Source organism: Equus przewalskii, chromosome 31 (assembly GCF_037783145.1).
Source record: "Equus przewalskii isolate Varuska chromosome 31, EquPr2, whole genome shotgun sequence".
Classification (NCBI taxonomy): Eukaryota; Metazoa; Chordata; class Mammalia; order Perissodactyla; family Equidae; genus Equus; species Equus przewalskii.
The window spans coordinates 3,235,151-3,256,856 of record NC_091861.1 but is presented as its reverse complement, the minus strand read 5'-3'; the positions used below and the strand labels follow the sequence as shown (position 1 = coordinate 3,256,856).

The window sequence follows — 21,706 nt, the reverse complement described above, 5'->3', positions numbered from 1 at the left end:
CTGCTTCCTCTGTCCGCTTTCTAGATGCTATTTGTTTGCCTCTCCTTGGCTGACTCTATTTCCTCTCAAGTTCCAAGCCTCATGTCCCACGCTCGGGACATGTCATGGGTTCAGTCCATTCAACCGCCACTTGTGATTCCCATCTCTAAAATGAACCTCTTCGGACCAGGCCTCGACGTATCTTCATTCTCAGTTCTTATTTCAGTCCTAATCAATGTTCATTTCCCATTACGCACTTTCACAGGTACATCTTGCCGTGATCTCAAACACGTCTGAAACCTTGATCATCTATTTCTCTCCAAGCACGTCCCACTCCTGAGCTCCCTAGGGTTTTCCAAATAATTAGTCATTCTTGATGAGCTCCCTTCCCTATTTTCTCCCACTGAATCTATGCACACTCCCCAGTCTTTCTTACTTCCTGCGGGCCTCGGAGCCAATGCTTCCTTCTTCCTGAGCACGACAGCCCCTGGGCTCTCATCCCCGCACATGTAGGCTATGCAGTCACCTTGTTCCCCCTCCGTTCTGCGTTCTGCCTCCACTTCAATTCATCCACTTACCACTCTCCATACACCATCCCCCCAATGGAAAAAATTACTTTATCCCTTTTGCCAGAATAATATATTTAAACCTTTGTCTTAACATTCAAAATTCTCCTTTTCTCCTCCCTCAATTCCCTCCCTATTTTGCAGTCTTTTCTTAAGTTTATCTTGCGAGCCCCTTTGCTTGAACCAACTAGGTTGCTCCTAGATAATCTTGGTCACATCCCTGTGGTTGTTCACACATTCCCTCCACTTCCAACACTTTGCCTTCTTTCAAGATTCTCTTCCCTTGTGCGGGGAACTCAGCTCTTAGTTCCGCTTCTGTGGCCTGGCACGTCCTCGTTAATCAGTGTGGTTGTGTGTTATTCTCATCCTCGTAAGCAAACCCACAACTGGGATGAGTGTCATCTTCACTTTACAGCTATCAACTCAAAGCCATCTGTTGGAAAAGTGAGTGTAGATTGAGTTGCTACTTTTTATATCAAGTGGAGGTATATCACCATTTTCACCACTAGACTTTTTTTTGATGGTTCATTATATTTTTCAGATCTGACAAAGTTCCCAAAGATGTCACCTATGACCTCATTGTAGGGTGTGATGGAGCCTATTCAACTGTCAGAGCTCACCTCATGAAGAAACCCCGCTTTGATTATAGTCAGCAATACATTCCTCATGGGTACATGGAGTTGACTATTCCACCTAAGGATGGGGGCGTAAGTCCTTTCTCTTTCTCTTCCCCTTTCCACAACCCACCCCCACACTAGAGCAGAAGCATACTCTAGGGTGCTTGTTCTCAGTAGCCTGTCTCAGTCAGTTGTGACTTCTACCATGAGTACTTCATAATTCATAGTAAATTGGGGGTAATATGCCTTTCACACTTTACCTTTTTCTTTTTTTTTATTCTGGTGAGGAACATTGGCCCTGAGCTAACATCTGTTGTCAATCTTCCTCTTTTTGCTTGAGGCAGATTGTCACCGAGCTTACATCTGTGCCCATCTTCCGCTACTTTGTATGTAGGATGCTGCCACAGCATGGCTTGATCAGCAGTGTGTAGGTCTGTGCCTGGGATCCAAACCTACAAACCCTGGGCTGCTGAAGTGAGAGTGCGAACTTAACCACTATGCCACTGGGCCAGCCCCTCCCTTACCTTTTAATATGCTTTCCTGAGTAGGAAAGAAAGACAGGAATTCCAACTGCTCTACTGGAAACACACGGGGGATTTTGACATTTTTCTATTTTCTCCTGGGAGTTAAAAATGGTTTGGAAATCAGTTCTGTGGACTGACAATCAAGAGTTCTTATATTCATGATTAAATCAAATAATAGTTATTAAATAAAGTGAACAACAAGTTGTTGAAGAATTTCCGTTGAGTTTTTCTCATTCCCTGGTTCCCACGTTAAACCATATGTGGCCTGAGGGAAATACATGGTATACATATTTGATATTATCATAAGCAAAGAAATGGAGGAACTTACTAAGGAAAATTAAAATACCAACAGAAGGAATAAGGATGTTTGCTTATAAGTAAGAATAAGCAGACAGCATTAGTTAAACGCTTGACTTGATAGCAAACATCCATTTATAAGGTACTGCTTTAATCTATCTAACTGAAATTCAGATTGCTATAAAGTAGCTCATCAAATTGGGATAGTGGTATTACATCCCAACCTGTATGAGCCAGTCAAATATGTATTTTAACATTCCATTGTCTTTCTATTTCTTCTTCCTGGTCAGAAGTGTATTCACTAATTCTTCCGTGCTGAGTTTACGTTTTCAGGTGGGTTCTGTTCTCTTGGCCCAGTATCTGATAATTCTGGATTACACAATTCTATTGAAAAATTGTCCCAGACTTGAGCGGAATCATGCCTCCTAATGTAGATTTAAGACAGCCACTTATTTTCTAGGTATTCCTATTTAATAGTAATGATTAGCGGATTACGAGAAGTCTCTACTTTTTTAAGAAACACTGTTCTGACACAGCAATGTGACCCAGACATGGAAATATTCTGGCATGGCCCAAAAACAATCCTAGGAAAATTTCCTTCCCTTCCTTCCTCCCTTCCTTCCTCCCTTCTTCCCTTTCTCTCCCCTCCCTCCCTCCTTTAGCTTCCCTTCCTCTCCTCTCCCCTCCCTCTTTCCCTCCCTTCTTCTCCCTTCCCTCCCTCCCGCTCTCCCTCCCTCTCTTTCTCTTTAATGTAACAGAGCCGTCACTCCATCTTTGATGATTGGAGTGTGGGTGAGAGATGGGGTGAGCGACAGGATTGGGTGGATAGTAGAGGGTGCTTTGGGGAATTGTATGGGAGGCTCATCCTAAAGTTGCTTTTGCACAACAAGTAAACTGTGCTTAAACTTTATATTTGGAGGGACTTGTGGTGAGAGGACTAATGGGCGTTACAACGACCCTGACCTTGGGACAGCTGTTGGATAAAGATATCTGTTGGGAGCGTGACTCCGTAATAAAGAAGCTAAAAATACAAAGTGTTGTTTCCTAGGGTCATGAGGAGGGTATGAACACCAAAACGTTTTTGGCATCATGTTTGCTATGTCAAAACAATGCGTAAACCCTTATCTATGCCAACGGTAAAGACAGTAGGTATACACTATCTTCCAAATAGTTTTTAATCAGCAGTTTCAACCTTTACTATTACAGTAGATGATAAATTGGTGAGCTGTCATCTCTCCACTCCTCCTTATCTTTTAGAGCTCTAAAAGATTGTAGAAGTGATGAAAAGATAGCAAGAGGGAAAAGCAAGGACATTGGCCTCACCCAGGCTGGTCTCTTTACTCCCATCTAAAATATGGTGCTCATTTATGCTGCCCCCACTTTCTCAGCAAGTTTACCCCTACCCATGAGCCACTGTCCTTCATTTCTCATCTAATCTACGAGTCCCTTGCTTTAACCACTCCAGCCCCACAGATTTCTTACCTGCCCGGCTTTTATTTCCTATACTCCTAATTTGGCACCAAATCACTTATTGTCTCTCTACCTCCTGAATTGTTGTTAAAGAGGAGTTATTGGCTTTTCATATCTATGCATCCTGCCTATTCAACTGCATGGTAAGATCTTTCAGGTCAAAGAGTTATGCGCTTTTTCATTTCTATGTCTTTGTACTGGACTTTCTCTGGGGCTCTGGGGATAAAAACGTCAGGAAGGAAAAGTCTTTTCTCCTAAGACACAAATAGCTATAACGGTGTGAAAATGTGGGTAAGGAGACTGTGCTGTGCTTTCTGTGTTCTTCTTACCATGTAAGACATATATGTGGTAGGTGTTCTCTAACCATTTGTAAAAAGTAATACAAACTTGGGGCTGGCCTGGTGGCATAGTGGTTAAGTTCACATGCTCTGCTTTAGGGGCCTGGGATATGTAGATTCAGATCCCGGGCATGGACCTAGCACCGCTGGTCAAGCCACACTGTGCTGGCATCCCACATAAAATAGACAATGATTGGCACAGATGCTAGCTCAGTGACAATCTTCCTCAAGCAAAAAGAGGAAGATTGGCAACAGATGTTAGCTCAGGGCCAATCTTCCTCAAAAATATAAACTTGAAATAGTTGGAAAATCAATTGCATATTCTTATATATATAAAACCCCTGGGAACCTCAAGGGTTTGGGTCAACCGATTTGGGTCAATCGATCTGCCCAAGTGATCAATACTTCCTCGGGATGCCATTGCCTTGTAGTGGAGTCACTAAGAGAGAAGACTTCTCTCTACCATTTGTGTTGTAGGAAACAATTGACAAGAGGCTTGCGTGTAAAATTGTGTTTTACCCATGAAATTTAAACTTAGGACCTTTCTGTTCATATAAATAAGTCCCCAAATAAGGTGAAAAATAAAGTATGAAAATACTATATACACACATATATATATAAGCACACACATGCATAGTTTACATGTGTGTATATATTTTATATATTTATATCCATGTATGTGTGTGTGTGTGCATGGAAATAGAGAAAGGAGAGGCGGAACATCTTCTCATAGCATGTTCTCAAATCTTGAATTATATTTGGTATCAAAAACACACCTAAGGTTGAGTTTATACAGACAGAATACAGTCTTTTCTAAGACAACATCTGCTTTATGGAGCTATAGATGTGCATATCTGTGCATATGAGACTGATTTCGATTGCTGTGGAAACAATTATAACATAAGCGGAGTCGGTTTGATAGACGTGCTGTAGTAATACACTAACCCAACATATATATACTTTTTTTTCTTACAGTATGCCATGGAACCTAATTACCTGCATATCTGGCCTAGAAATACCTTTATGATGATTGCACTTCCTAACACGGTAGTATAGAATTTCGTATCAACTGTAATTTTGCATCTATAATTAATGTTTTTTCTTACTCACTTTTGTACTTAGTATGTGTATACCTAATGTCATTGTTTAGTCTAGTTCGTGATTGTAACTTTAGAACTTTGGGATTAGTGAGGAATAGCCTGAAGGAATGCCAAGGCTTTCCCGTGGGGAGATTTAACATACAGGAACGACTGTTGGAAGTTTATGGGGGTGGTGCCTGACTGTCATCTCCCCCCAGACAGTGTAGGAGGAAATGGTCTCCAAATAAAGCCAAAGAGATTGAGGATCTATAATAGGCGGCACTTCCAGTCTTTGAGGTCTAAGGGACATTGGCACATACATCATCACAAAACAGCACGGCTGTTCTCTTGTGAGACCCTAGAGACTCTTTTGCTGTATAAATACAGCTATCTGTTTTGCCAGTTGGTCTTTTTCTTTCTCTTGCTAGCAGTCCTGAGGTCCAATGCCTCTAAATACCATCTTAAAAGGAACAATAGAGAATAAAAGAGAGGAGAAATTCAATCCAACCAACCTATTAGAAATCTGAGGAGTGTAGTGTGGCTGAAGGTGACGGTGTACCAGGGAGTGCCCAGGGAGCGCCCCTGGGACTTGGCAGAACTTTTCTTTGGGAGAGAGGGAAGAAAGTGAGGGTGCCTTTCCTGTCTGCTTGGACCTTCCTCCCAGAGGCCCCTTGGCCTCACAGAAGGAACACTGCAAGCCCGGGATCCATCTTAGTGCCGCCATGCCTGACCCCCACTCTCTCACGCTGTCCTTCTTTCTCCCATAGAACAAATCTTTCACGTGCACTTTATTCATGCCCTTTGAAGAGTTCGAAAAGCTCCTAACTAGTAGTGATGTGCTGGATTTCTTCCAGAAGTACTTTCCGGATTCCATCCCTCTAATTGGAGAGTAAGTTTCAAGATGTGCACTTGTGCCTTTTGCTTCACTGGTTTGAGCTATTCAAAATTCAAATAAAGGGTATGCACCTTATTTCAGTTTCCGGTAAACGTAACAGATCTTGCAGTGACCTGCAGAGGAAGCCTATATTAGCAAAAGTCTAAGCAGATGTGCTGTGACCAGGAACTGTGGAAATCCCCAGGCCATGGCCAGTTTCCCTAGGAAGACAAGTCACCCATGTCTCCAGGCCTATAGGTATTCAGTGCAGGCTCTCGGGCCCCTCGGGGCTTGGTGTGCCACAGAGCCTGGCTCTGCTTCCTCCTGCTGGTGGATACACAAACCCCTGGCACAGCACATACAGCCGGCAGCCTCAAGTCTCAGGTCCGCCACTTCCTAGCTGTGTCAGCTTTCCTACAGCTCAGATTGCTCATAGTAAAATGGCAATAAATAATAGTTCCTGCCCCAAAGGGTTGTTGTGAGGACTAAAGGGGATTGTGCCTATAAATCATTCAGCACAGGGTCTGGCACATGTAAAGTTCCCCCAGACTGATAGCTAATTGTATTAGGTGTCTGGTTTATGACCCACGGCTCCTCTGGCCATGTCAGCACCACCCTCCGTATGGGGCTTGTCCTGTGGTCTCATTCAGTGCCTCTGCTCCCACTGTCCTTTCCTTCTGGAATCCACTTCACTTTCTACCTCCAACAACGTCTTTACAGAGGCAGCACAATGCTGCAGAAAAAAGAAAATTTTACTGTTGCTTCTGCCCCTTACTTCCTTAAGTCTCAGATTTTTCATCTTTAAAATGGGCATCATGATACCTCCCTTTTAGGGCAGTTGTGAAAACTAAATGAGCTCATTATGTAAAAGGGAGGGCCCACTGCCAGCCCATTGCCGTTCTTTGAAAAATTGTCGGTTCTCATCCTTTCCTGCAGACTAATTCCATTGTCTGCACTGATCTCTCCCTCCGCCACCTGGAAGGGAAATTTCTGCACACCAAAATGTAGCCCTTACGTACTTTAAAAACTTGTTCTGTGGCTATTTCTTGCCTCTCCAGGAAGATTTAATATCCTTGAGTGTAGATACTGTTTCTCTACTTATAGTTTCCGTAAAACCTCCATAGATGCCTGACAAACACTAGCTTGAACACGATTATCCATTTCCAAATACATAGAAATTCACATTCATTTTAATTGTGATTTGTTCTGGTGTAATCAAAGGCACAATAGCACCTCGATTTTTCCATGAAAACCCAAAACACACCAATGTATTTGAAAGTTGCATGACCCATGCCCGTGATAATGGAATTTTCATGACATATAGCACAGATGTAGTTCAAGTTATTCAAAGGTAGGCAAACTTGTTCTTTTTTGGATGTGATTAGCATTGTTGTAAACCAAGAAGGTATTTAGAACATGGACTTGGGGGGCTGGAAGATCTTCAGTTTCTCCCTTTCCTGTTTTCTTCCTGGCATTCTGGTGTGTTTGTCAATAAGATTCTATGGTAATAAAGTCAGCAAATCTGAAAGAATTGTGCAGTACTTAATACCCAATTTAATGTCTTCCCATTCTGATTATTTTCTTCTGAAGGCGAGCCCTGACACAAGATTTCTTTCTGCTGCCCGCCCAGCCCATGATATCTGTCAAGTGCTCTTCTTTCCACTTTAAATCACACTGTGTGCTGCTGGGAGATGCGGCCCACGCCATCGTGCCCTTCTTCGGGCAAGGAATGAATGCGGTAAGTTCTTGTTCAGCTAAGGCCCTGAACTTCTTCTGGGTCAGTCTCAACTAAAAAGTCTTAAATAAAAAACATGTCTAAAACTATCCCCACATAATCTCTGAGAAAACGATCAATTTAACAATCATACCAACTGTTGAACTAAATGGATCACTAACTATGGTCAAGTCTTAGATTACTTGATCTAGTAATTTAATGTAGAAAAAAGTAGAAAGCATAAGATAGTATTCTGTTCAGTTAGAAAATGTAACGATAGCTTGAAATTTGAAAACTAGGCTATCGGCAATTCCAGACAATTTTTTAAATAGATTTTTTCTAGAGTTTATGCATGAGTGTATATATTAGTATCAAAGAAAGAAAAAGATCCCAAATTATCTGTTTTTTTCCTCCGTTTTTCTTTCACAGAGGAAAGGAAAACACAATTGACAGGGCTAACTTAATCTATGAAAACAGATTAGACATCGAATCCTACCGCTTTCATGGAAATTTTACCATGTTAGTTAGAAAAATACTTCAGAAAAGAAATAGTGTTCAAACATTAAACATTAATTTCAAGGGGTCCTAAAATAATTGTCTAGACAGGCAATTATTTCATGTGCATTTGTTTGCTAACTGATAGCTTTATGGTCATTAGTCACCTGTTGTTTTGGTGATTGGGATATATTCCAAGTATAAATAGCTTGTGAATCTGATCAATTACATTTTCTACAAAGCAGTGGTAAACATTTTGTTTTGTGAAAACATAAGGACACATCAGTTTTAGCATGGCCGGGGAGTGCCTGGCCTCTGACGTGGGAAGGCCCAGGTTTAAACCCTGGTACAGGATTTGTTAAAATATTTTCTCGCACAACTAATTTAACTCGTCTTTACTTCCTTACCTACAAAACTTGGATTTTAACAGTGCTTACCTCATAGAGATTCTCGGGGACTAAATGAATTCATTAAATAAGGATTTAAAAGTGCTATTATCTCAGCCCTATATGGTATCTCTCCTCTCTAAATTTCTCTAGTATGAACAGTCATATATAATTGACAAATAAATTTATTTTTTTCAGGTGTAATCTCTATAATTGATGTGAAAAATATCTTACATTTAAAAATACATAACTTTTATGTATTTTTATACTGTCTTTAAAATTATAGTTTGAATTCCTAAAGAGCAGGAAAACTCGCGCTGATTTCCTTCTCCCCGACTGCATTTAGAATAGTACCCCACTCATTGTATGGACTTCTTCATATTGGAAATTTGCTTTAATTTTGGCTTATAGGAACTAAATTAATATGAGAGTTCTATCCAGTCATTAGATAGCTCTAAAGGTGAATCTTAAAGACCGGAACAGTTTAAATATAATTCCAAAATATAATTCCAAAATAATTCTACTATGTTGTTCATAGGAGAACAACATAATTATCCTGGCTTCTTGAAGAAGCAATGGAACGCATCAAAATTACAACGGTCATTTAAAATTTTGATCAAAATCCAAATCATTATAATCAATACATATGGAAATTGGGCAGAGACAAAATCATCCGGGACACAGTCTTTTATAATCATAATTCAATGCCCAGTGTGACTACTTGGTTGGTGTGTGCTTTGAGGTAAATATCCTATAAATTATACTCACCAATAGAAGATCGGCTCAAAGTTGCTGAGATTTTATTATTTGCAGTTTATTTTTTTCCCCCTTTTTTTACATTGCAGGGCTTTGAAGACTGCTTGGTATTTGATGAGTTAATGGATAAATTCAATAATGACCTTAGTAAGTACAATTTCTCAAATGAACATGGAGCAGCTGCTGATTAATCGTAGGCCTATGTCTGATCCTGGGTGACCACAAACCCACGATGCTTGTTTCCTGCCCAGGATTATAAATTTCTCTCTGAACAGCCTGTGCCACTGTTGTTGCCCATATCAGACAAGGAGAGCTCAGAGAGGGAAACCCGGTTTCTTTCAAGGTTTGTACACAGAGGTCTACGCGGTGATCCACACAAAGATGAAAGTCCCAAGGACCAAAGTTTGGCCAAGACATGTTTGTTTCTCTCCCTTTCAACCTAGGCATCACCCTGCCTGCACCCCATCCGGCAGGCCCTCAGAAACACCTTTAGGAGCGCCAGTGCTTTTTTGCTCTTTGCCTTATCAAAAGTTGCATCCTTCTTATCAAAAGATGCTTCCATTTTTCGCCTTTTGATTAAAATTGATTCTGCCAATATATTAGTTTTATAAATATTGAAGTTTGAAATATCTATGTGTAATTCTAAAATTAAATGCAATTAAGTGTACTCAATTTTCATCTGTAAAAGAAATGGCAAACAATGGCCTGAGAACCAGGTCACCGTGACTGCTCCCCGAGGCTGCCTCTGAGGTTAAACCTACTTCCGGGAAAGGAGAGACTCAGAACTGGCTTTAAACCTACACCCAGACTCCAGTCCCGACTCACCAACTTATTAGTTGTGTGACCTTGAGCAAGTCACTTCCTCTTTTTAAAGTCTCAGGTTTTGGGTTATTTTCCATTTATAAAGTGCGTGATAAATAACACCGACTTCAGAAGGCTGTGAAGATTAAATACAATGACTCGTGTGGAGCTTTTTTAAAAAAGCCTGGTGCAAAGTTCACACTGAACATTTGCTATGGTGTTAGAGGAAGTCACTGGACACCGCGGTGCCTGGATCTGCAGAGGTCACAGGGTCCAGGGCAAGTTTCTTCCAGTTGTCTTCCTTTCCTTCCCTGTCATCTCACTCAGATGCTCAGATCCAGAGGCGTTTTGCTGCTCCCTTCTTGGCCCTCTGTGATTGGCCTGCATGTGATAACGGTGATGGAGACTGATGGAGGGTTCATTATCAGAACATTCTGTCATACTAGTTTTGGTTACTAGAGAGCAAAGATAAAACAATAATAATTATGACGTAAATAACTACCATCACTGATCATTTCATGTGTTGGGTATCATACTATTTTTTCATGTATTTTTTCACTTGCTCCTCATCAAAAATATGGGGCATAGCTACTATTTTTGTCCCTATTTTACAACTGAGGAAATTTAAGCTTAGCAATGGTTCAATAACCTGCCCAGGGTCACGTAGTCAGGAAGTGGTGAAGTTGAGACTTGCAGCCAGGTTCCCTGACTTGAGAGATGGCAGCATAATGACTACAGTTGCTTGGCCATGTGAAAGTGATATTAGTCATTAATTTATCAAATATTTATTCAGTATTTACTATATACCAGGTTAGGATTTCAAACATGAGTAAAACATGGGGCATGCCTCTGGGAACTCACAGAATAACGGGGGGAGCTGATGTTTAAGCTAATAAGATGTCTTAGGTGCAATGAAACAAATGTGCATGCGCTGGGGAAGGGGGATAAAAAGGAGACTCACAAATTATAAGCAGGACCGGGGGTCATTTACAGTGATTTATAGGAACTGCTTTCCATTTGGAAATAAGGAAAATATTGATTTACTAATCAACAAATGCATATAATATTAACTTGATCATAAGTTTTATTTAATCATAACAGGAAATGCCTATGCGTTATTGCTCAGTGTTCACAGATTTTTGGTCATCCAGCCTGGTTACCCCTAGTTTTAAAAGGTTAGAGAACATTGGTAGAGACTACACCATTTAATTTGGCCCATGTAGAGTCCAGCACCTTTTTATAAACTGTTCTGGAAATGATGTGTTATTTAACTTGGTTTAAATTTAAATAATACATCCTAGGTATGTGTCTTCCTGAATTCTCAAGATTTAGAATTCCAGATGACCATGCAATTTCGGACCTATCCATGTACAATTACATAGAGGTGAGTGAGGAGTTTGGCTTATTCCATGAGATCCTTGACTGATATTCTAACAAACGTTCTTTAATTTTTCTTTGCTCCAGCCCCATCTCATGCATGCTGCATAAGTAGGTACAAAAAGAACACCCACATACAGTATTCCTTACACGTGGGTAGACTGTGACTATGTGGACGGTGACAATGGTGCACACACATCATCTCTATCCACATTTCAGGGACATTTAGGAGGAAACAAAGATGACACAACGTCTGGTTTCAATCTCTGATAATTCACAGGTTCAAACCTTAGATACTTAGTACAGCAGGTAATATGCTATTTTAATGAAAATATAACTTTGATATTTGTTGACATATTTGGAAACCTAAGAAACGTTAATGACCTTTCCATTCTTAACATTATAAGCTGCAGACTTAGAGCACCATTGACTATCTTTGGGGCCTTAAACACTGAAAAAAATATGTAATACCAAAGAAATTGATGGTCAGAAGATTAATGCTCAGAAGAAAAACACAATTCCATTTTGAGCCAGTCACATGAAGAGCTCACGGTAAATGGTTAAGGTTACAGTTTTTAAATACTCAAATTAAAAAATTTACAAGATAAACTTTTTAAGTTCTTTTTTAATTGCGTAACAGGGGTTTATAATGTTATATAAACATCAGGTGTACATCGTTATATATTTTGATTTCTGTGTAGATTACATCGTGTTCACCAGCCAAAGACTAATTAAAATCCATCACCACATATGTGTCTAATCATCCCTTTTGCCCTCCTCCCTCCCCACTTTTCCTCTGGTAACCACTAATCCAATCTCTCTTTCTACGTGTTTGTTTGTCATTGTTTTTATCTTCTACTTATGAGTGAAATCATACAGTATTTGACTTTCTTCCTCTGACTTATTTCACTTAGCATAACGCCCTCAAGTTCCAGCTATGTTAATAATTTCTTATGGCTGAGTAGTATTCCATTGTGTACATATACCACATCTTCTTTATCCATTCATCCCTTGATGAGCACCTAGGTTGCTTCCAAGTCTTGGCTATTGTGAATAATGTGCATATATCTTTACGCATTCACGTTTTCATGTTCTTTGGATACATACCCAGCAGCGGAACAGCTGGATCATATGGTAGATCTATTCTTAATTTTCTGAGGATACTCCATACTGTTTTCCATAGTGGCTCCATCAGCTTGTACTCCCACCAGCAGTGTACGAGGGTTCCCTTCTCTCCACATCCTCTCCAACACTTGTTGTTTCCCGTCTTGTTAATTATAGCCATTCTGATAAGAGTGAGGTGATATCTCATTGCAGATGTGATTTGCATTTCCCTGAAGTTAGTGATGCTGAACATCTTTTCATTTGCCTGTTGGTCATCTGTGTATCTTCTTTGGAAAAATATCTGTTCAGATCTTTTGCCCATTTTTTAATTGGGTTGTTAGTTTTATTGTTGTTGAGATGTATGAGTGCTTTATATATTTTGGATATTAACCCCTTATCAGATATATGGTTTGCAAATATCTTCTCCCAGTTGTTAGGCTGTCTTTTCATTTTGTTAATGGTTTCCTTTGCTGTGAAGAAGATTTTCAGTTTGATGTAGTCCCATTTGTTTATTTTTTCTATTGTCTCCCTTGCCTGGTCAGACATGCTACTCGAAAATATGCTGTTAAGACCAATGTTGAAGAGCATGCTGCCTATGTTTTCTTCTAGAAGTTTAATGGTTCCAGGTCTTACATTCAAGTCTTTAATCCATTTTGAATTAATCTTTGTGTATGGTGTAATATAATGGTCTAGTTTCATTCTTTTGCATGTGGCTGTCCAGCTTTGCCAACACCATTTATCGAAGAGACTTTCTTTTCTCCATTGTATGTTCTTGGCTCCCTTGTGGAAAATTAGCTGTCCATAGATGTGTGGGTTTATTTCTGGGCTCTCGATTCTCTTCCATTGATCTGTGTGTCTGTTTTTGTGCCAGTACCATGCCATTTTGGTTACTATAGCTTTGTAGTATATTTTGAAATCAGGGAGTGTCATACCTCCAGCTTTGTTCTTTTTTCTCAGGAATCCTTTGGCTATTTGGGGTCTTTTGTTGTTCCATATAAACTTTAGGATTCTTTGTTCTATTTCTGTGAAAAAATGTTGTTGGAACTTTGATAGGGATTGCATTGAATCTATAGATTGCTTTTGGAAGTATGGACACTCTAACTATGTTAATTCTTCCAATCAAAGAGCATGGAATATCTTTCCATTTCTTCGTATCTTCTTCAATTTCTTTCAATGATGTTTTATGGTTTTCAGCGTACAGATCTTTCACTTCTTTGGTTACGTTTATTCCTAGGTATTTTATTCTTTTTGTTGCAATTGTAAATGGGATTGTATTCTTAATTTCTCTTTCTGCTACTTCGCTGTTAGTGTATAGAAAAACAACCGATTTTTGTATCCTGCAACTTTACCATATTCATTTATTATTCCTAAAATTTTTTAGTGGATTCTTTAGGGCTTTTTATGTATAAAATCATGTCATCTGCAAATAGTGACAGTTTCACTTCTTCTTTTTCCATTTGGATCCCTTTTATTTTGTTTTCTTGCCTGATTTCTCTGGCTAAGACTTCCAATACTATGTTAAATAAGAGTGGTGAAAGTGGGCATCTTTATCTGGTTCCTGTTCTTAGGGGGATATCTTTCAGCTTTTCTCCATTGAGAATGATATTAGCTGTGGGTTTGTCATATATGGCCTTTATTATGTTAAGGTACTTTCCTTTCATATCCACTTTATTGAGAGTTTTTATCATAAATGGATGCTGTATCTTGTCAAATGCATTCCCTGCATCTATTGAGATGATCATGTGATTTTTAGTCTTCATTTTGTTGATGTGGTGTATCATGTTTATTTATTTGCCAATGTTTAACCATCCCTGCATCCCTGGAATAAATCCTACTTGATCATGGTGTATGATCTTTTAAATGTATTGTTGTATTCAATTTGCCAGTATTTTGTTGAGGATTTTTGCATTGATGTTCATCAGTGATATTGGCCTAATTGCCTTTTTTTGTGTTGTCCTTTTCTGGTTTGGTATCAGGGTAATGTTGGCTTTGTAGAATGAGTTAGGAAGCTTCCCATCCTCTTCAATTTTTTGGAAGAGTTTGAAAAGGATAGGTATTAAGCCTTCTTTGAATGTTTGGTAGAATTCACCAGGGAAGCCATCTGGTCCTGCACTTTTATTTTTTGGGAGGTTTTTGATTACTGTGATCTCCTTACTGGTGATTGGTCTATTTGAATTCTCTACTTCTTCTTGATTCAGTTTTGGAATGTTGTATGATTCTAAGAATTTATCCCTTCTAGATTATCCAATTTGTTGGCATATAGCTTTTCGTAGTTTTCTCTTATAATCTTTTGTATTTTGGAAGTGCCCGTTGTAATTTCTCTTCTTTCATCTCTGATTTTATTTATTTGAGCCTTTTCTGTTTTTTTCTTGGTGAGTCTAGCTAAAAGTTTGTCAATTTTATTTATCTTTCAAAGAACCAGCTCTTGGTTTCATTGATTTTTTTCTATTGTTTTTTCAGTCTCTATTTCATTTATTTCTGCTCCAATTTTTATTATTTCCTTCCTTCCACTGATTTTGGGCTTTGTTTGTTCTTCTTTTTCCAGTTCCTTTAGGTGCACTGTTAGATTGTTTATTTGGGATTTTTCTTGTTTGTTGAGGTAGGTCTGAATTGCTACAAACATCCCTCTTAGAACCATTTTTGCTGTATCCCATAGATTTTGCATGTCCTACTTTCATTTTCATTTGTCTCCGGATATTTTTTTATTTCTACTTTGATTTCTTCCTTGATGCACTTGTTGTTCAGCAGCATTTTGTTTAATCTACACATATTTGTGGCTTTTCTAATTTTCTTCCTGTAGTTGATTTCTAGTTTCATACTTTTCTGGTCAGAAAAGATGCTTGGTATTATTTCAATCTTCTTAAATTTATTGAGACTTGTTTTATGGCCTAATATGTGATCAATCCTGGAGAATGTTCCACGTGCATTTGAAAAGAATGTATATTCTGTGGTTTTTGGATAGAATGTTCTATATGTATCTACTAAGTCCATCTGTCTGTTCTAATGCATCATTTAAGGCCAATGTTTACTTATTGATCTTCTGTTTGGATGATCTATCCATTGGTGTAAGTGGAGTGTTAAAGACCTCTACTACTATTGTGTTACTGTTTCCCTTCTGTGTCTGTTAATAATTGCTTTATATATTTAGATGCTCCTATCTTGGGTGCATAGGTATGTACAAGTGTTATATCCTCTTGTTGGATTGTTCCCTTTATCATTATGTAGTGCCCTTCTTTGTCTCTTGTTACAGTTTTTGTTTTAAAGTCTATTTTGTCTGATATAAGTATTGCTATCCCAGCTTTCTTTCCTTTGCCATTTGCATGGAGTATCTTTTTCCATCCCTTCACTTTCAGTTTGTGAGTGTCTTTAGGTCTAAAGTGTGTCTCTTGTATGCAACATATATATAGGTCGTGTTTTTTTATCCAATTGGCCACCCTATGCCTTTTGAATGGAGCATGTATTCTGTTGACATTTAAAGTAGCTATTGATAAATATGTACTTATTGCCATATTGTTACTTTTTTCCTGGGTGTTTCAGTAGGTTTCCTCTGTTCCTTTCTTCTTCTCTTGCTCTCTTCCCTTGTGGTTTGATGGCTTTCCTTAATATTATGTTCGTGTTCCTTTCTCTTAATTTTTTGTGTATTTATTATAGGTTTCTGGGTTGTGATTACTGTGAGGTTCATACATAATAATTACATATATAGCAATCTATATTGAGTTTATGGTCTCTTTAGTTTGACCTCTTTCTAAAAGCTCTACTCTTTTACTCCTCACCTCCCACATTTTATGTTTTTGATATCATATCTAACCTCTTATTTTGTGTGTGTCTTTCCGTTACCCTCTTATCATTGAAATAGGTAATTTTAGTACTTTTGTCTTTTGACCTTCACAGTATCTTCATAGGTGGTGGATCTGCTACCTTTACTGTATTTTTGCTTTTACCAGTGATTTTATTGCTTTTCTTTCTTTCTTTTTGGTAATTTTCTTATTCCTATTTGTGGTCTTTTTCCCACTTAAAGAAGTCCCTTTAGCATTTCTTGTAAAACTGGTTTCTAGGTGATAAACTCCTTTAATTTTTTCTTATCTAGGAAACTCTCTCTTCCATTCTGAATGGTAGCCTTGCTAGGTAGAGTATTCTTGGCTATAGGTTTTTTCATTTCAGAACTTTAAATATATCATGCTACTCCTTTAGGTTGTAAGGTTTCTGCTGAGAAGCCAGCTGATAGCCTTATGGGGTTTCCCTAGTGTGTTACTTGTTGCCTTTCTCTTGTAGCTTTTAGGATTCTCTCTTTAATTTTGGGCATTTTAATTACAATGTGTCTTGGTGTGGGCCTCTTTGGGTTTATCTTGTTTGGTGCTCTCTGTGCTTCCTATTCTTGGATGTCTGTTTCCTTGCTTAGGTTAGGAAATTTTTCAGCTATCATTTCTTCAGATAGAATCTCTTCCCCTTTGTCTCTCTCTTCTCCTTCTGGGACATCTATAATACAGATGTTAGTGTGCTTGATGTTGTCCCAGAGGTCCCTTAGATGGTCCTCATTCTTTTAAATTCTTTTTTCTTTTATCTGTTCAGCTTGGGTGATTTCCTCTAGTCTTTTACCCAGTTCACTGATCCGTTCTTCTGTATCATCTATCTGCTATCAAGTCCCTCTAGTGAATGTTTCATTTCCAGTATTGTATTCTTCATTTCTGATTGGTTCTTTTTTATATTTTCCAATTCTCTGTTGACATTCTCACTGTGTTCATCCATTCATATCCCAAGATTGGTGAGCATCCTTATGACTTTTTGCTTGAACTCCTTGCCAGCTAGCTTGTTTATTTCTGTTTCATTTAGTTCTTTTTCTAGGGTTTTGTCTTGTTCCCTTGCTTGGAACATATTCTTTTGCCTCCTCATTTTGCCTCTTTCTCTGTGCTTATATCTATGTGATAGGTAGGTGAGCTACATCTCCCAATCTTGGATAGATATCCTCATGTAAAAGATGCCTTATGAGGCCCAGCAGTGTGCTTCCTTCTCATCACCAGTTCCAAGCATTCCAGGAGTGACCCCTTTGTGGGCTACATGTGTCCTTCTGTTGTGGCAGGGTTGCTCTTGCTGCAGGTTCCCAGGAAGTCTAGGCTTTCCCTCCCTGGCCAGCTGTTTATAGTGCTCAGCTGCTATGGACCCTTCAGTCAGTTTGTCAGGTTTGGGGAGCCCCTGCACAGTTGGCTGCAAGGTCTAGTAGCACATTCCTGTTGAACTTTTTCTGTTAAGTGAGTAGGTCCCCAGTATGGCTGGTTGCTAAGTTCAGGGGCTTAAAATTGCTGTAGGCCTCTGGCCTGCAAGGCTGTTGTCAGTTCTCTCAGGATTTCAGTTGAGTGGGGCTGGCCCCTGGGACAGGCATACCCAATTATTTCAGGCTTTGGAAGGTGAGGCTAATCCCCTATGTGGCTGTTTGAAAAGCACAGGCCTCTGCCACTGATAAGCCCCACAGCTCACAGGTCCACACCCACTGTCACCACAGTCCTGGCCCACGTACACTTCCTGATCTGCTGGAGTGGACCCAGTTGCCCCACTGCAGAGGCCCACACACACTACACCAATGTCCCACACTCTCCACCCACTCCTCACACACACCCTGCCCCACAGAGGGGGACCCACTCACCTGCCTGCAGAGGATCCAGTCACCCAGTCTATGCAGGCCAAAGAGTTGCTCAGTGGCTTTCTGTTTGGTGGGGCCAGTCCCTTGGGAGGGCTGCCTGCCTTGGCTGAGCTGAATTAAATTGGTGGTCTAGCAGATGGGGCAGACCCTTGGCTAACAGGCCAGGGGAAGACTTCCAATGGCATCTGTCACTGTCTGAGTCAGCACACCTGTACTAGGTCACAATAATGGCTGCCACCAATGTCTCAGTCCCTGGAGAGGTCTCACCTCTCACCAAGATGCACCCAGAGCCTACCAGGTGTGTCTCTGTTCACCAAAGGACTGTGCGCCTTTCTTTCTGGTGATTTTAGGTTGCTCTTCAAAATGGGTGAATTTATATGTAGGCCCTCTAAGAGCTGGCTTTTTTCTGCTTATGTCCCATATCTTTTCTGGGTGTATTCCCTGCTGTAGTTAAAACCAAGCAAAGCCAGCTATTATGAGACTTGTCTCAGTTGTGCTGAGTCCGAAGAATGCTTATAGTGGCAACACTCCCCTGCTCAGGTCCCCCACTCCTCCAGGTAAGGCTGGGTACCTTAGGGTAGCTCTTGGCCAGGCAGCTGTGAAGCTCCATGGCTTGCGAAGGTGGCTTTTTTCTCTCCAGACAGGAATTTCTGCCTCTTCCACCTCAGTCAAGACTGTCCTTTATTGTGGGGGTTCTTTTAATCCAGTTTTCAGTTATCTCTTAGGGGTAATTTTTCCAAAAATAGTTATAACTTTGTGTTTGTGGGAGGAGGTGAGTTCAGAAGCCACCTACACTGCCATCTTGACACCCTCTTCCTACAAGATAAATTTAAAGAAAGGAGTGTAGCTATTTTCCATCTCTCCTGAAGACAGAAAAAATAAAATGGACTTCAACTTGAGCAGATTTTTTCATAGGTGGTGAAGAAAGTTCTATAAGATACTGAAAAGCCTTCATTGATGTACCTTGCCTGTGTCTTTAAAAATAATATAGCTACAACACAATATTTGTCCTGAATATGAAGTAGGTCAAGAAAAACACAGCTTTAAACAGATTCCTCCTTGCGATAAACACAACCAGGAAGCAACAGCAATTAGTCAAATATTTGAGCTCACAGACTGCCTGCAGATCCAGCTAAACAAACCCTCTGCCTGAGCAAAACAGAATTCTCTAACAGGTTTTGTACGGTTATTCTTTCTTTTCAAGGTAATGTCCTATACCATTGACATTTACTAAAAAGGACTGGGAATGACTGCTAAGGAAATAAGAATTTATGTGACTACTTTGTGTCTGGCCTTGTAATGAATGGGAATGAAGAACAATAATAAGTTATAGTAAAGAAATAAAGGTACTTTGTTCAAGGTATTCTATAAGACTCTTACCTTTTTGCAGATGCGAGCACATGTCAACTCAAGGTGGTTCATCTTCCAAAAGAATATTGAGAGATTTCTTCATGCCATTATGCCATCAACGTTTATTCCTCTCTATACCATGGTAAGACATAGATGTAAGACTTTTCTTCACTTTAATCTTATGTTTAGTCACTAAAGAACACTTTTCAAATTTCCTTACAGGTCACCTTTTCCAGAATAAGATACCATGAGGCTGTGTTGCGCTGGCATTGGCAAAAAAAGGTTGGAACAGATTACACTTTTATTTTTAATCTGATGTCTTGAAGCTTATATTGTTATGGTCATGTTTACCTCAGGCAAACACAGACATGATGGGATTGACACCAAATGTTTGCCTGCAAATAAAAAATGCCTTGGGTGGGTAGAAGGCAGAGTGCCTGACAAACAAAATTACAAATAAGAGGCAGAGGGAGAGAGAGAGAGCTTTTGAAGGGAAGAAATTGAAAAAAGAAATTGATGGTAGTATTTCTAAACTTTTTATTTCAGCAATGTGACTTTTTACTTTTATTTAATGATGACTTTTGCCCCACGCAATACTCTTACGGGTTTAGTTTGTAAAACTAGACAGAATTCAATCACTTTTAAAACACAATGTAATGCCATGCCACAGTTATTTTGGGCAGCTGACCCAGAGATGACAGTAAGTGGACATTGAGATTCCTGATTTTCGACTTTGGAGTTTTTACGACTTCATTCATTCAACAAATAGTTTTATTTAGTGTGTAGACACTGAGCTGGACATGATGATGAATAAGAAGCAGTCCCTGACCTTCACACAGCTCAGAGACTAGTGGGGGAGATGGACAATTGCAGTGGAGAGGCACACACTGCCCTGGAGAGAACGGGGGTGGGCCAGGACAGGGGAGGCTGAAGAAACCTCTCCCATGTCCAGACTGGGAATGGCGAGTATTCTGATGGAGCTGGAAGGCAACAGGTCCATGTGAGAACGGCCACAGGTGGAGCTGGAATGGTAAGCAGGGCCTTAAAGATGTTTAATATTACCTTGAGGGAAACAGGGAGACTGAGGGAGGCTAATAGACTCAGGTGCGGATTTTGGAAAGATTACTTTGCTGTGTGGACAATGGATTGGAAGGAATCTAGACTTATTCATACAAAGATGAATAAAATAGGGTCCCTGACCTCAAGTAGCTAAAAGCCTGGCAGGGGAAACAGACAGTGACAGGCAGTTCGAATGCAGGCAGTAAGTTCAGTGACAGAAAGAGGCCACGATGATACAGGAGGGCACCTAATCCAGGCTAGAATGAGCCTCACCTCATGTTGTTGATATACTGCAGGTGGTGAAGATGCCATGTTTAAAGTCTTTGGGTGTGTATGTCATCTGAGTCACAGAGATCACCAGGCCCATCACTCTTCTCATGGGGACTTTGCATAGGGTTGCAGCAGAGACTGAACTGGCTGTGGCTTTAGCACAGGACTCTTCTAAGACAGAGTTCATGGCTCTTTTTTCTAAACTGTGGCGGGGGGGGGGCGGGTTGTATGTTGGTTTTTTACGGCTGTACAAAGGCTGACTGCTAAGAATTCCTTACATAGAACACAGATTCAGCTGTTTCTGGGAAGAGAGAGAGGAGGGAAGCGCCAACACTGCAGTACATGACCTAATGGTCATGCAATTACATTGCTGTTTCAGGTCAAAGAAGAAAGAGGAACTTGCTTACAACGTCTTTGAAGAATGAAGTCTGTTTCAAGACTTCAATCTCTGGACAAATAAAACGAGAGTTCTTGCTGTCTTTGCAGGTGATAAACAAAGGACTCTTTTTCTTCGGAACACTGATAGCCATCAGCAGTACCTACCTACTTACGCGCTGCATGTCACCGAGAACCCTGGACTACTTGAGAAGACCATGGGACTGGGTCACTTACTTCCAGAATACAGGATGAAGTCAATAGCAGGTGATATAAAGGTTTTGAAGTAGCAAATACTTGATTTCTCTGTAATCAAAACTAAGGATCAAAACCATGTTTCCATCACCATATTTAATTCACTAATGGAAGATATTTGTCAGCTTATAATTAAATTCAATGTAGAATTTCTCTGTGTGTTCATTGCAATTATTGGGGAAAAAACCCACCCACCACTTTAAGTTGCAACACGCAACTTCCCTACATCACTATGCTGAAGCCCGGTCATTCTAAATATAGTAACAGTGTAATGACCAAGATGTCTTTCACTTCTCAAAAAGTAAGGCCCCAGAAGCCTCAAAGAAGACACTGATCACAATTTTTCTTTAAAGGAAACAATAGAGGTCACGAAAGGATTGACTCA

The 21,706-nt window shown here is 39.9% G+C and overlaps 1 protein-coding gene and 1 long non-coding RNA gene across 4 annotated transcripts in view; one reads left to right on the top strand and one right to left on the bottom strand.

Moving 5' to 3' along the window:
• The window catches only part of KMO (kynurenine 3-monooxygenase), a 54,231-nt gene that overhangs the window by 29,877 nt on the left and 2,648 nt on the right, over positions 1 to 21,706 (top strand). The window contains exons 7-15 of one of the 3 annotated variants that reach the window (XM_008532331.2): positions 1,087 to 1,252; positions 4,767 to 4,838; positions 5,638 to 5,759; positions 7,335 to 7,482; positions 9,185 to 9,242; positions 11,198 to 11,280; positions 19,403 to 19,504; positions 19,585 to 19,644; positions 21,178 to 21,333. In XM_008532331.2, coding sequence (XP_008530553.1) covers positions 1,087 to 1,252; positions 4,767 to 4,838; positions 5,638 to 5,759; positions 7,335 to 7,482; positions 9,185 to 9,242; positions 11,198 to 11,280; positions 19,403 to 19,504; positions 19,585 to 19,644; positions 21,178 to 21,321 — 955 coding nt within the window. In that variant the 3' untranslated portion in view covers positions 21,322 to 21,333. Of the gene's footprint in view, positions 1 to 1,086; positions 1,253 to 4,766; positions 4,839 to 5,637; positions 5,760 to 7,334; positions 7,483 to 9,184; positions 9,243 to 11,197; positions 11,281 to 19,402; positions 19,505 to 19,584; positions 19,645 to 21,070; positions 21,475 to 21,706 lie in introns of those variants that run through there. The other 2 variants (XM_008532332.2, XM_008532330.2) reach the window with 2 other exon arrangements.
• On the bottom strand, positions 9,123 to 18,175 carry LOC139080643 (uncharacterized). The gene is made up of 2 exons (XR_011535316.1): positions 18,016 to 18,175; positions 9,123 to 10,351 (listed from the first exon to the last, which is right to left on the bottom strand). It is a non-coding gene; the product is annotated as an uncharacterized lncRNA (long non-coding RNA).